General features: G+C 64.6%; 2 protein-coding genes across 2 annotated transcripts; both read right to left on the reverse strand.

Annotated features, from left to right (window-relative positions):
• Window positions 1-1,365: 1,365 nt before the first annotated feature.
• SYNGR2 (synaptogyrin 2) lies at window positions 1,366-4,221 on the reverse strand. The gene is made up of 4 exons (XM_036338851.1): window positions 4,057-4,221; window positions 2,181-2,418; window positions 1,707-1,846; window positions 1,366-1,603 (listed from the first exon to the last, which is right to left on the reverse strand). Exons 1-4 carry the CDS (start codon window positions 4,153-4,155, stop codon window positions 1,406-1,408), a joined length of 675 nt encoding a protein of 224 aa, XP_036194744.1. The 5' UTR covers window positions 4,156-4,221; the 3' UTR covers window positions 1,366-1,405.
• Window positions 4,222-5,183: 962 nt separating this feature from the next.
• CUNH17orf99 (chromosome unknown C17orf99 homolog) lies at window positions 5,184-13,738 on the reverse strand. Its single transcript, XM_036338848.1, has 6 exons — window positions 13,259-13,738; window positions 12,859-12,891; window positions 8,650-8,946; window positions 6,866-7,135; window positions 6,642-6,738; window positions 5,184-5,294 (listed from the first exon to the last, which is right to left on the reverse strand). Exons 1-6 carry the CDS (start codon window positions 13,293-13,295, stop codon window positions 5,288-5,290), a joined length of 741 nt encoding a protein of 246 aa, XP_036194741.1. The 5' UTR covers window positions 13,296-13,738; the 3' UTR covers window positions 5,184-5,287.
• Window positions 13,739-14,180: the final 442 nt, after the last annotated feature.

A 14,180-nucleotide genomic window follows, 5' to 3' on the forward strand; every position in this document is an offset into this window, starting at 1 on the left:
AATGACTGGGGCCCACTTCTGACAGCTGCCTCTGTCATTGCTCAAGGGGAGCTGCTGCAGGCCCTGGCCTCCCGGGGGCGGGGTGCTGGGTGCCAAGCCTGCCTCTGCCACCTCCTGCCTGGGAAGGGCCTGGAGGGGCTGAGTGCTGTCTGCTGGAGTGGAGGACCCCGGACCCAACCAGGGCGCCCCCCCCCCCGCCACACACACACACACACACACAGGGGAAGGGGCACTGGGAGGGCCAGCTCCTGTGCCTCCACCACAGCTAGCAAGGGCGCAGGCAGCCTGGCCTGGTCCTGTTTGCCAGCTGAGCGCAGCCGCTATTTTAAGGTGCTGATGGAAGGCAGTGTGAGGAATGCGACCCCAGATGGGGAGAGGGCAGGCGCTGGGCGCGCTGGAGGGGCAGCTGGCCACAACCTTGTTCAAAATGCAGGTTCCAGGCCCCCCCCCCCCCCCAGTGGAACTTCTCCCCCTACTGAGGCCAGCCAATGACAGTGGAGATTATGAATGAGAAAAACATTTATTTCATCTCAGAACCAGCCTATCAATCTGGGGGGGTGGGGGGGGGGTGTCTTCCCCAAAAGCTTTCTAATACCTTCAGCACAGCCTGGGGCTGTGGGGACACCCACACCTCCTACCTAAGGCAGAATATTTACATAAAGCTGGGTGTTGTCAGGCAAAGCCCCTCCCTGCTGTGGGGAGGGGCGGGGGGGGGGTGGTAGGAGCAGGGGCAGGAAGTGCTGCCCAGTGGCCCCTGGGTGGGCACCAGCCCTGCCCCATGGCTGGCAGGAGGAAGACCCAGAGGCACTGGCACAGGGGAGTGACCCCAGCCAAGCGAGCAGACCCCATAGCAGCCAGAGGGCTGCCGCCTCAGGGCAGGCAGGGGAGGGTGCCAGCAAGGGACAGTTCCCAGAAGCCTCTGGGAGCGGAGAGGGCACTGAGGTGGGCACTGAGGCAGAGGCGGGCAGACCTGAGTGAGGAGGAAGGGAGAGCCAGCCCCACACCAGCACCAGCAAGTGGGAGCCCCCCGGCCTCATCTTTGGCAGAGAACCCCAACTCCCTGGGGCCCGGCTCCCTGTGGGCTTGGGAAAACGAAGGCACTTATCAGAACAGCATGGCGGCACTTCTAGCTACCGGGCGGGGCTGGGGACCATTAGAAGCAGTGACAAGTGTCTAGCTAAAAACTCTTCTTTAAAAATGCCCTGAGGAGGTGGGTGCTGCCTGGGGCCTGGGCACTCTGGCACGGGAGGCAGGGGCTGTCCAGCTTTGCCTGGGCTCCCACAGGCCCAGTGGGACCAGAGGGGCCGGCAGCCCCTGGAGGCACGCCTTGCGGGCGAGAGGAGTCCAGGACCCAGGGTGGCCCTCCAGGCACCCTCCCGGCCCCGTTACCATCCCCTGCGGCGGCTCAGTACACAACGGGAGGCTGGTAACCCTCGGTGGCCTCCGAGTTCTGAGTGAACGGAGGCTGCTGGTAGCTGTCCACCGGCGGGCCCGGGTAGGAGGCGTAGGCTGTGCTGGGGTCGGGGGTGGGGTCCGCGTAGTTCTGCATAAAGTCGTCCACCCCGGCCTTGTAGCGCTGGTAGGCCAGGGCGGCCAGCAGGCCCTGCAGGGAGGCTGAGGTTGGCTCCTCCACGCCCTCCCCAAGCCCTCCCCTGCCCTTCCCCGAAGACCCCAGGAGCCCGGCCCGCCCCGCCCGGCCCACCTACCCAGGAGAAGATGGAAAAGAAGCTGAAGGTGATGGCCGCTCGGGCTGAGTCCGCTCCCAGCAGCACATCCTTCGGGTTGGTGGCTGCCCACTGGTTGGTAAGGAAGCAGAAACCCACGAACCACAGGAAGGTCCAGAGAGCTGGGGAGGGGCGGGAGGCAGGGTCAGCTCCACAGACCGGGCAGGCAGCTCCCAGAAGCCTCTGGGAGTGGAAAGGGCGCTGAGGCAGACGCCGGGTGGGCACTGGGTGCCATCTCAGGAGGCCTGGCTCCAAGGCCCCATGCTCATCACAGCACCAGCGGGCTTCCGACGGTTAGAAATCTGTGCACGAGCCTGTCTGCTCCAGGGGGACCTCGCGCCTCTTCCTGCCCCTCCTGCAGCTCCAAGCCGCCCTCCCCCCCCCGCCCCACCAGCAATCAGAGACCCCTAGAGCGCCTGGGAACACGGCCGCTTCCATCCACCTCCCGGGAGATACCTGAGAAGAGCAGGTCGCCGATGACCAGGTACTTGCGGTCCACGGCGTTGCTGATCTGGGGGAAGTAGACGTCGACCACGAAGAAGAAGGCGCAGGCCAGGAAGGCCAGCACGCCGATGGCGCTGCCGTAGCGGCAGGCGTCTTCGTTGCGGTTGAAGACGCAGTACCTCTGGTGCGACTCGTGTGTGTTGCTGTAGCCCTCGCCGAAGATGCAGGAGAACACTATCAGGGCGAAGACCTGGGGGCAGGGCGGAGGGCTGAGCGGCGGGCCAGCCCCCAGGGCCACGTGGGGTGGGGGACCCTGTCCTCGCTCCTTAAGGGGGTCAGCATCCAAGCCCCTCTGAACATGGGGGTGAGCTGGTGAGCCAGTTGCCTCCTGAGGCGCGGCCTTCATTCTCACTTCTCCCTTCTCCCCGCCTCTCCAGACCAGAGGACAACACTGCTGCCACCAAGGGGCATGGCGGGTGGCTCCTGGCGGGGGATTCCTGGACCGTGGGCGCAGAAAGGACGGGGAACTCCTGGGAGGGGACCACCCTGCCCCGCTGCCTGTGGGATGGGGATTAGGGGCCATCTGGCCACTTCCACATTCAATGAGTGTTAAACACGACAGGCCACACAACCACAGAAGCTCAGGCCTGGAATCTCACCCCCTGATCACCTGCCTGTCACCCCCCCAGCGCCCACCCGCTGCCTGATGCCCTGAAGGAAGACTCCCCACCTCTCAGCAAAGCCAGGCCACCCCGGCCCCTCCCACTCCCCTCCGCAGGCCGCAGGCCGACCTCCCCGTGTGTCCAGCTTTCTCTCTACAAGAACTTCCTGCCTCTGGCGTCCTGGCCACACCCCCCCAAGAGTGGGTGCTGACCACAGGGTGCTCCAGGCTGGCCTGCACTCAGAGCCCGGAGGTCCTGGGTCCTGGGTGAGCTCCCCAAGGGGTTCCAGTGGGAACAGCCTCCTGTCACCTGGTCTCCGCCCCAAACTTCAAGGCCACCCACCGCCCATCTCGGCAGACGCAGGGCTGTGTGGACACCTGGCTCCCTCTGGGCCGGGCCAGGCCTCCCGCCCCGCCGGCCTGCCTGCCTGCACCGGCCTCTCCGGCTGGTGTCACAAGCCCCGCCCAGGCTGGAGATGAAGCCGGAACTCCGGGATGCTGGGAGCGGGCTGCCAGGCCCGACTCCTGGCACTGCCCTCCGGACCCGCGGGCACCTGCTCCCGGGCTCAGACCCTACCGCCAGGCAGGGAGGGGGCCCGGGCGCCACCAGGGCACCCCAGAAGGTTCCAGTGCCAGACAGATGTGAGCAGGGAGGGCCCGGCCTGCTGCCCGCCCACCTGGCTTCGGGTGCCCGGTGCCCGGGAACAGGGACCCACCCCCACCTTCCACCCCCACTTTCCTGGTGCTGGGGGCTCGCCCGGCTCGGGGGGAAGAGGCACCTGAAGTCACCCGACCGCGGGTGGGGACACAGACCCGCAGGCTCCCCGGCGTGGAAAGGAGATCCTGTTTCGGGGCATCGGGCGCCCCCCCCCCCCCCCGCCCCACGTGGCTCGGGAAAGCCCCTTCCAGGTGAATCCCAGGCGGGAGCCGCGCGGCCCGCCGGCCACCTGTCCTGGAGCTGCCCAGGATCCTCCCGCCGCCAGCGGGGCACCGCCTGCTCCCCAGGCCTCCGGGGAGGGCGCCCGGGCCCCGGGGTGCGGTTGGGGCGGCCGAACCCGGGGATCGGGGGGGTGGGGGGAGGTGGCGGGTCCCGGTCCCCGCGCGCCGCCCTCCGCGCGCCGCCTCCCACCCCGCGGCTCCGGGCCGCTGCCACCTGTCGCGCCGGGGCTCGCGGGCGCCGGGCCGGGCGGAGGGGGCCCCGGTGCCCGGTCCCCCGCCCCGACTCACCAGGCTCACGGCGCGCGCCACCACCTGCGGCTGCGCCAGGAAGCGCCGCAGGTCGAAGGAGCCGCCCGCCTTGGCCGCGCCGTAGGCCCCGCTCTCCATGTCGCCGCTGCTGTCGCCGTCGCCGTCGCCGTCGCCCGCGGACGCCGAGGAGCCAGCGGGGCCCCGCCCCGCCGTTCGCCCCGCCCCGCCGTTCGCCCCGCCCCGCCCCGCCGTTCGCCCCGCCCCGCCCCGCCGTTCGCCCCGCCCCGGGGCGTGGCCAGCGCGGCCCAGGGACCGAGCGCAAAGTGCAGGCGGCGGCGGCGGCGGGACGCCCGGCTGCCGGGCCCTGGGCTGCGGCGACACCGTCTAGCCCCCGCGCTCGGCCCGGCGGGGTCTCGTCCCCGCTACGCTGGCCCGCGGCGCGACCCGAGGGGGGCAGGGGGGCCCCAGGGGCAGAGGGACTCACGGGGGACCCCGCCTTCCTTGGCGCCTGCTCTCCCGCCGCCTCCTCCAGGAAGCCCGACCGGACGCCTCTGGGCCGCACCTGCGGGGCCCAGGTCGCCGTGCACACCCACCCCCGCTCCCACCTCCCCCCCCGAACCCCAGGCCACCGCCTGGACCCGCCCTGCCTGGCCGGTCCTTCCCCCCTCCTCTCCGGAGGGAGCCTGGGGTGGGGTGGAGACACCCCAGTTCTTCCCCTGCTGCGCCCCCTAACCCCCTCCCCATGGTGAAAGGCGGCGGGACTTCAGACGGCCAGGCTCCAGGATGGGGTGCGGACAGAAACGGGGTTCCAGAGCGACAGGGGGGGCAGAGTTTAATCCAGTTCTTTCCTGAGCTGGTTCAGAGCAATGAACAGGGAAGGCGGTGAGGGGAGGGGTGCAGGCTGAGGACGGGGACCCAGACAGCCCTCCTTTGCCCGTCAGGTCAATGAGGGGGTGCTCGCCAGGTGGGCCAGAGGACTGGCCACCAGGAGATGGGGTGCCCTCGGGGAAGAGGGGAGCGGCGAGGGGAAGAGGCCCTGGGTGGGGGTGCAGCTGGGCCTTTTCAGTCCCCCCACCTCCTTCCTGGACCTGCATGGATGGTGACAGGCAGCCTCCCGGGACCTCTTCTTCCCCCCACCCCCCAACCCCCATCTTGACATCCTCGTGCAGAGCAGCAGGGCCCGGGCTGGCGGCTGTTCTTCAGTCCCAGGGGCTCCTCCTGTCCGGCCGGGATGGGCTCGTGGGGGCTCTGCTGACCCTGCACCTGCTGGTCACAACCTGGACACAAAGGAGGCGAGACTCCAGGTGAGGGAGCCCTCCTCCCAGCCCCCCTCCCAGGCCTCTGGGAGTTTTATGGCGCCAGGGTCATCAGTGCCTGGGGGGGGGGGGGCGGGAGGCTTTGTCACCCCACTAAGTGAAGGGGGCACCGAATCACCCTGGGGGGAGTGCTGGCCCAGGTCACATGGCGAGTGGGGATCTGGTCTCTACACCCCATTTTGTAGAAGGAAAACTGAGGCTCAGAGAGGTGACATGGGTCTGGCCTCTGGGAAGGAGGAAGGGACCCCCAGAGAAGACAAGGGGCCTAGGATAGACCCCTGGGGCAAAAGGGGGGGAGAGGCAGGGCCAGGAGACCAGTGTCAGGAAGCAGGGGAGGCGGGAGCTGATGGGGCCTGTGGTCGCACAACACAGAGGCCCAGGTCCAGGGGTTCCCCACCTTTTCTTGCCCACGCCCCCCTAAGCATCTCTAACATCCTGATGCCCCCCGCTCCCTGTGACATAGAATTCTTCAAACAGTGACTCCTCGTCACGGGGAGGAAGCCCAAAAGGCCATTCACTCAGTCTAAACAAGCTTCCCAAGAACATGGCATCCACGAAAGAGGAAAACAAAAGAACGGAAGGACAGTTGAAGTCCTGAGAAGGAAGTCACTGAGAAATTGTTAATAATAATAATATGAAGTGATAGGAAAAAATAGCAAATAAAATTTCAAAACATAATAGAGACCTGAAATGCCTAAATACGTCACAATATGTATTTCTATACTGTCTATGAGGCCCCTCAAACCAAAAGAAATGCAAAAAATTCACTGTTAATAACTCATTCTCAAATTGCCCCCCTTAAAAATCAAATTGCCCCCCTGTGGGGCATGTGCCCCACGCCGCTGGGAACCACTGCCCTGGTCACTTTACAAGTCATTGAAATGATGACCTGGGAGAGGGGACCCCAGGAGGCCCCATTCCTGACTCCGAGGTTCCCATGGAGGTCAGAAGCCCCTGGTCCCAGGAGGCATGTCCCCCATCCCAGCATCCCTCCTCAGACCTGTAGGACCACAGGGCAGTGTGCCACCCAGAGGCGAGCTGACTGCATTGCAGGGCGGGCAGCTGGGACCAGTGGTCATGGTCGTATAAAGCCACGAAGCAGCAAGCCCTCAGCAGGCACCTGGCGCCCAGTAGGTCCTCCGTCAACTCCTGCAAGCACCCACTGCGATACGGATACGGTCCTTTCCTTGCCCTGGTGGCGGCCCTGTCCTAAAGCCCAGCACCCTCTGCTCTCCAGCGGGTCCTCTGCTGGGCCACACAGCCCACCAGCTCTTCTCACTCCTCCCGCATCCGGCACCTGCCTCCTACCTGCTCCGCGCGGTCCAGCCCAACATCCCGGAGGTGATGGCTGCGATGGAGGTGAGGCTGGCAGCCAGCACGAAGGTGGCGGCCTTGGGCAGCTGGCCTGGGAGGGAGGCAGGTAGGGCCAGGGTCGGCATGGCTGCTTCTGGATGCCCTGCCCTGCCCGTGGCACCTCCCACCCACCTACCCAGCAGTGCCAGCTGCCCTCTGGAAACCAGGGGCCCTCTCACCTGGGGGCACCAGCGTGAGTGGGCTGCTCTGGACTCCAACGCCATTTTGGGCCTGGCACTGCAGCCAGGCCGGTGTCTGGGTCAGCGGGACGGAGAAGTTGGCGGGTTGCCCGTACGGCGGCGTCTGCCGCATGTGGACGTGCCCGTCCTTCCCGACCAGGCTGTAGGTGATGGGTGGGCTGCCCGAGGCCGCCTGGCAGGACATCTCCAACCTTGGCCCTGCCCCTCTGTCCAGTAGGGTGAGGCCAGTTTGCAGCTGGGACACAGGCTCTGGGGGGCGGTGGGGGGCGGACAGGAAGCACAGGCATGACTGGGAGACTCCAACACCCTCTCCCCAGCAAGTTCCCCTGTTCCCAAAATAATCAGCTGGAGGCCTGACTGTGATTGCGCCTCCTCCAGGCAGCCGTCTGGATTACTCCCTCCGCCTTGTGCCTGGGCTTCTACCCTACTTGCAGTGTGTACCTCACAATTTCTCATTCGGTGTTAGTTCATGTAGTATATTCTGGGTTGCCAGGCTTAGCAAACAGAAATGCAGGACGCCCAGTTAAATTTGAATTTCATGGAAACGATGAATAATTTTTTTTTTAAATCTTCATCTGAGGATCCTTTTTCCATTGATTTTTAGAGAGAGTGGAAGCGGTAGAGACAGAGAGAAATACATTGATGTCAGAGACACATCGATCAGCTGCCTCCTGCACACTCCCTACTGAGGATCGAGCCCACAAGCTGGGCAGGTGCCTGACCGGGAATCGAACTGGTGACCTCTCTGTGCACGGGACAATGTCCAACCGACTGAGCCATACCGGCCAGGGCAACAACAAATCATTTGTTAGTATGAGCATGTCCTATGCAAAATCTATCTGGCAACCCTGCTTCTAATCTTCCAGTCTTGACTCTTCTGCTGAAATACAAGCTCCTTCAGGACAAGAACTGCTACTTAGAAGAGTCCAGATTCTAGAATCCCCAGGCCTTCCGCCTGATGCTCTGAACAGCCCCATGCCTGGTCCAATCCTGACTACTGACTGAGAGCCCCCACTACCCCTCGGTACCCCTGGAGTAGGTGCTGCCATCTTTGTTTTGTAGGTGAAGCAGCCGAGGCTCAGAGAGGTTGAGTGACTTGCCCAAGAACCCACAGCCTGGAAGTGTGGGGGTTTGAACCCTCCACCTAAAGTGCTCCAGACACAGGGCTCTCCTCCCAGGCCGCCTCCAGGTTCGGGCCACAGGGTCACTGTCCCAGCCCCGGTCCGCAACGCTTCCGGCTGCCACCCCATGCCCCCCACCAGGAAGGACCCCTGGGGGAAGCTCAGGGTAGCACGGGAAGGACGCAGGACTTGGAGCTCCGTGCAGTGGGGCTGAGAACCACCCATTGCCACTTGCAGGCCGGGGCCTGGGACAACCGTCTTAATCTCCTAGAGCGTGAGCTTCCTCCCGTGCCTGCGGCTGCTGCGAAGACGAAACCTGATAAAACCCCGCATGCGCCCTTCAGCAGCTTGAGGTCGGAGCTCAGCCCCAGGGCTGTTTCACTCTCCCTTCAGCCCCCTGGGGGCCCAGCCAGGATCTAAACCTGGTGCTGTTTCACTCTCCCTTCAGCCCCCTGGGGGCCCAGCCAGGATCTATACCCTGCCTGTGACGCCTGTGACCAGGCCCCAAGGGACTGGGAGAGGCCCTGGAAGGTGGACAACCCTTGCCCAGCCCCCGGCCCCCAGCCCCCCAGGCTTCCACTCCCAGCCCCTGCTCCCCGCACCGCCCGCCCGCCCGCCCGCCCCCACTCCCCCTGCACTCACTGGCCCACAGCTCCCAGTACATCTGCAGCGTGGTGCTGGCCTGGCGCAGGCCCCAGGAGGTGCTGGCCTGGCAGGTGTAGGTGAGCAGGTCTGGCCTGGACTTGAGCGTGACGTTGATGTGGAAGGAGACGGGGTCGTGGGTGCTCACCATCTTCTTGGAAACTTCAATGTCCCGGCTCCCCCAGAGGGAGTAGGTGACGGGCGGGGGCATCTGCGAGTGGCAGGTGACGACCACGCGGCGGCCTTGGGGGAAGACCTCCAGGACTTGGTAGGCGATGGAGACCTCCGGGGTGAGTGCTGGAAGGTGAACGCAGGAGGAGGAAGGAAGCCAACATTTATCAGCGCGGGAAGAAAATGCTGGTTTGCCGGCGCTTCAAAAAGTTACACCGCGAATCACCATCTGACCCAGCAACGCTGCTCGTAGATATGCACCGAGAGGGCTGGCAACAACCCGGCCGGCAGGGCACAGGGGCTGAGCATCGACCTAGGAACCAGGAGGTCACGGTTCCATTCCCGGTCAGGGCACAGGCCCGGGTGGTGGGCTCCATCCCCAGTGGTGGGGTGTGCAGGGGGCAGCCGGTCCATGATTCTCTCTCATCATTGATGTTTCTCTCTCCCTTCCTCTCTGAAATCAATAAAGAGATTTTTTTTAATAAAACGACCAAGCTTTAATATTAAGAAAACATACAACCCCCCTCCCCCCAAACCCCTCACTCAGCCGCTCCCAGAGGGCGCCTCCGTCCAGACCTCCTCTCTGCTTGGAGGTGACTTTCTGTTTTGTCGGCAGGGCCTGGACCGGACTGGGACGCACACGACATCTCCAAGACCTTCCTGTGGAGCCTCTGGGGCTGCCCATGGAGAATTTTCCAAGCCACGATCGATGGATCGTTCGGATCAAACAACGCTGCCTTCTGAGTGCGGTTGGGGAGAGGGGTGTGTTCTTAATGGTGCATTTTCAAGACTAGTGTGTAGGGGCAGTGCAGAGGGAAGCGTCTATGAGACCCAGATGTCAGCCCGCGGGCATCCTCCATGCCCTGCTGGGCACGATGCCCTGGACACCACTGCGGTCAGCATACCACTCGCTGAGCAGAAACTTAGAACCAAGGGAGGGGGGTGGGGGGGGCGGGGGGGTCTCCGGAGACGCTTCCCAGTAGCCCGAGTCTCTGAGCACGAAGCCTCCTTCTCTCTAGACCAGGGGTCCTCAGCCAGGGCCCATCTCTCCAGGGGACCTTTGTGTGTCCGCGGGCGTTTCTGGTTGTCACCAGTGGGGGGCGCTCTCTCGGTGCCTCTTGCTGGACTTCAGGAGAGCCCCCGTTTTTATGGCTTGTTTTCCCACAGGGTCCCCGCAGACTCTTCCAACTGAAGTACGTTAAGCTGTATGTGGAGCTGGAGCTCGCTCTGGGGCACCGCTTTGCAAATCACTGCTAATAATTTCATCAGCGCGAGCCTGGGGCCAAAGCCCACCTCAGGCCAGCCTCCTAGGCCAGCCTCCTCCTCCCGGGGAGGGAGGCGGGAGGGAGGGAGGGGGGAGGGGTGCAGGGCAGCGGCACCCACACCTCTCGCTGCTCCTTCACCATGAATCAAAGCGACAGGAGAGCGGGCCCACCTTCACTTCCCGGACGGCTATTAGTGGAGCCTGGTTTACATACGTTTCCTCCCCGCTCACCTGCTCCCCGCCCAGGACGCCCACCCGCGGCGGCCTCCTGGGATGATTTGGTCTCTGCACCAGCCCGTTAAGGAGTGGCCGCGCATGTAATTTACATCGCACCACGGGCGTCAGAACCACGGAACGACGGGATGGCACACTCGGCATCACGGGGTGACCACGGGGCCCCCGGGACCTGGAGCGGAGCCCGCGGGGGCTGGGCTGGTGTTGCTGTGGCAGCAGCCCCGTCCCTCTCGCGTTTACCGCGTGTCCTGATGGCCTCGCTCTCGCCTGCGCTTGACTCGGTCTCGGGCGTTGTGCGCAGGGGCGTGCGGTCCAGGCCCAACGCCCGGAGCGGTGCGCGCCGCCTGCGGCCCAGGTGGTGCAGTGGCCGCCCCATCCCCGTGCCGCGCGCACTGCGCCTCCCTCGGCGGGATGGCCTCGCCTAGGCGCACAGCTCTCCGCGTCTCCCCAGCACCTAGGCGCACAGCTCTCCGCGTCTCCCCAGCACCTAGGCGCACAGCTCTCCGCGTCTCCCCAGCACCTAGGCGCACAGCTCTCCGCGTCTCCCCAGCACCTAGGCGCACAGCTCTCCGCGTCTCCCCAGCACCTAGGCGCACAGCTCTCCGCGTCTCCCCAGCACCTAGGCGCACAGCTCTCCGCGTCTCCCCAGCACCTAGGCGCACAGCTCTCCGAGTCTCCCCAGCACCGAGCGGCGCAGTCTCCCGGACCACACTTGCCCTAGTTCTTGGGGATTTCGAAACACAGAGATCACCTTCCAGGGCCCGGCGCTCAGCTCCTCCGCATGCGGTTCCTTTGCCGGCTTCTCGCTCCCCGAGGCCGGCCCAGCGGCGCCTCACCGATCCCAGCAGGTGCTCAAGCCAACACCTTGGGGTCATCCTCAGGGCTCTGCCGGGCCCCATCCGCAGCAGGTCGACCGGCCTGGCCTTCAGCCTAACCCCTCCGCTTCCGTGTTATCACCAGCTCTGGACCCGGGAGCAGCCCGGTGCCCTTGCGGTTGCACCCTGGATCCCTCCCTGCCCCCCGCCCGTCTCTCCTCAACACAGCATCGAAGGCCCCAGATCCAACCTCTCACAGCTGCGCCCACAGGCCTCCCTGCCCTCACCCCACCCCCACCCCCTGTCCTCTGACCTCCCCAGCGGCCCTCCCCTCTTGCTTCCTGTGCTCTGGCTACCAGGCCCTTCTCCAGGCACGGCCTGCTCCACATGTCTTTGCTTGGAAGGCTGGGGGGTCCCCTTCTCAGTGCCAACTTCCCAGAAGGTGCGCCCCCTTCCCTCCCATCACTTGCTTTCCTCTGGGAGAATCACAATCGAGCACACCTGTCCCCCAGCCGGCGGGCGTGTGAGCTCCCCGAGGCAGGGCTCTATTATTTCTGCACCTCGTGCATCCCTTCTGGGCCTAAAGCAGGCCCAGCACCAAGCAGGGGTACAGCCAGCATTTGCTGAGTGAACGAATGAATGAATGAATGAATGATTTTCCTGTTGGTCTCTTAGCAGCTCAGTGAGCAGACTTGTGGGGACTGAGCGAGGGACCCGCCCTGCCAGGTACTCCCCAGAGGCCAGGCCTGCAGAGCTCTGCTCTCCTTTTAGCGAAAACACCACAACGGGTTTGTTTTTAAAGCAAATGAGGAAATGGCCTTTCAGCCTGTGCTGGGCGAGACCGGGGACCTGCCCGCATGACCCCAGGCGGATGCCTGCTCAGTGACCCCGTGACCTGATGGAAGAGCAGCTCCCTGCCATGGGAACCAGCAGGGGAGGTGACCCACCACCTTCACCTTGACCTTAAGGGTCACAGGGCTAGACATGAGCTAGGAGAGAGGGGCGGGGAGGGAGGTGAGTGGAAAAGCGGAGGCAAAGCCTTACAGCAGTTCTCAACCTGTGGGTCGCGAACAATGAAAATACATCCTGCATACCAGATATTTACATGACGATTCATAACAGTAGCAAAGTTACAGTGATGAAGTAGCAACGAAAATAATTTTATGGTTGGGGGTCACCACAACATGAGGGACTGTATTAAAAGGTCGCGGCATCAGGAAGGTTGAGAACCACTGGAGGTGTCTGGACCAGGGTCTCCCCTCCCCCTGCTCTGTGCCCACCCCCTTAGAGCAGAGACCAGGTCCCCAGGCAGCCTCCCATTGGTGCACCTGGGAGCGGGGGCTGGCCTTCCCCTTCGCTCCCTGCCTCCCCCCTACTCCTCCCCCAACCCATCCCGCGCCCTCTCTGGGGTCACGCCCACCCCACAGAGCTGTGAGGCTTCTGGAGTGGCTTCTGCTCCATACATGGCACCCCGGGGCAGAGTGATGGGGCTACACCTGCCCAGGGATCCCCCCAACACACACACAGCCCCATGTCCTTTGGAGGCCCCCTTCCTAGCCTCCTCCTCTCTCCCCCTCCCCCCAGAGCTCTGCAGGGGTTGGGGCCAGGTTTTAGGATTGTCTGATTGTCCATCAGCAGGCACCCTCTCACCCAGCCACACCCTCCCCGCAGCCAAGTCCCTTCCTGGGTGGGGCCCTTGTCCTGCCCGCCTGCTGGGCTGCTCACCTGTCTCTGGCTCCGTGGAGAAGCTGCTGGTGGCTGTGAGAGAGGGAGGTGCAGAGGGGTGAGAGGGAGGGTTGGGGAGGCTGCAGGCCACCAGGGAGCCTCCTCGGGAGCCCCGAGGGAGGCCCAGGGGTATCAAGTGTCCTCACTCAGGAAGCTGCTCTGAGCCCAGGGTGAGCTCATCAGCCGTTTCTCGGGTGTATGAACAGTGGGCTGGAGAAGCGGATGGAGAAGCAGCGACTGGGCCACACCTGCTGTGCGGGCTGGTCTGAGACTCAAGCCCATGTCTCTGCCTCTGCGTCCTGTGCTTCCGGGGTGTCCATACCCGCGGTCCCACCTCCTCTGTGCCCCCCGCACCCACCTCAGTGCAGGGGCCCCTCCCAACATGTCCCCGGGGGCTCACCCAGCGCGGCCAAGCCGAACAGCAGCGGGAGCCTCATGCCTGTCGGTGTGGGCCTCTGCCCAGCTCAGAGAGCCTCCCCTAGTGGGGCCTCCTCCCGCCTGGACTCCCAGGAAGCTCCCTGGGAGGGACCTGCATTGGGGAGATAACCCGAGGCCCTGGGGGCCCTGGGTCCCCAGCACCAGGGCTGGGCCCCCCACAGCAGCCTCCACCACACCCCACAGGGAACTCGCCGCCTCTGCTGGGCTGTGGCCCTGCGCTTGCTGGGCGGGTGGGTGTCCAGTCCTGAGCCCTGGAGTCCGCCTGTTCCTAGGATGAGGCTCGAGTTGGTTAATCTGGTGACTTCGGGGCGGGGGATTACCCTGGATGACTGGGGAGGACCTGGTGTGACCCTAGGGGCCCCGCCCAGGCCCCACGGGGGGTCTGACACAGGCTGGAGAGCCCATGGGCTGGACCCATCAGAGAAGCAGGCAGGAGGGGCAACTTCTGGCATCCCACCCTGGTTCATTCGTGACCACCTTCGGGCGCCTGTTAGGTGCCAATGCTGGGCTCAGCCCTGAGTAACCTCAGGCTGGGTGAGGCCGGGCAGGTGCTGGGCTGGAGCCCGCCCTGAGCGCGGACCGGGGAGGGACCGCACTCCTCAGAAGGGCAAGGCACCCGGACCCGGGACACTGTGTAACCGCTATTTAACCCTCACAGTCACTCCGAGGGCGGTGAGGCCCAGGCTACTGACTCCCCCACGGCTCCCAGCTCCGGGAGGCTGCCTGGCGCCTGGCCGGCTCTCAGGAAGTGCTCCCTGGAGGGACAGAGGTGGTAGTAAAGGACCTCCATGGCGCTGTGCTGCGGTTCTCACGTGAGCGCCACCCTCACCCAGGGGCTCACCCACTGGGCCCCACCCTTACAGCTCGCTCTCTTTTTTAATTTA

The sequence above is a fragment of the Myotis myotis genome, unplaced genomic scaffold (genome assembly GCF_014108235.1).
Source record: "Myotis myotis isolate mMyoMyo1 unplaced genomic scaffold, mMyoMyo1.p scaffold_m19_p_17, whole genome shotgun sequence".
Taxonomy (NCBI): Eukaryota; Metazoa; Chordata; class Mammalia; order Chiroptera; family Vespertilionidae; genus Myotis; species Myotis myotis.

Bases quoted from the DNA above. Each gene is read 5' to 3' on its own strand.
- CUNH17orf99 (XM_036338848.1), bottom strand. From the start codon at position 13,295: ATGAGGCTCCCGCTGCTGTTCGGCTTGGCCGCGCTGG. The intron at 8,947-12,858 runs GTGAGCAGCCCA...TTCACCTTCCAG, and splicing joins CTCCACGGAGCCAGAGACAG to CACTCACCCCGGAGGTCTCC. The intron at 7,136-8,649 runs GTGAGTGCAGGG...ACCGCCCCCCAG, and splicing joins GTACTGGGAGCTGTGGGCCA to AGCCTGTGTCCCAGCTGCAA.
- SYNGR2 (XM_036338851.1), bottom strand. From the start codon at position 4,155: ATGGAGAGCGGGGCCTACGGCGCGGCCAAGGCGGGCGGCTCCTTCGAC. The intron at 2,419-4,056 runs GTGAGTCGGGGC...CCCTGCCCCCAG, and splicing joins TGGCGCGCGCCGTGAGCCTG to GTCTTCGCCCTGATAGTGTT. The intron at 1,847-2,180 runs GTATCTCCCGGG...GCCCCTCCCCAG, and splicing joins CGGCGACCTGCTCTTCTCAG to CTCTCTGGACCTTCCTGTGG.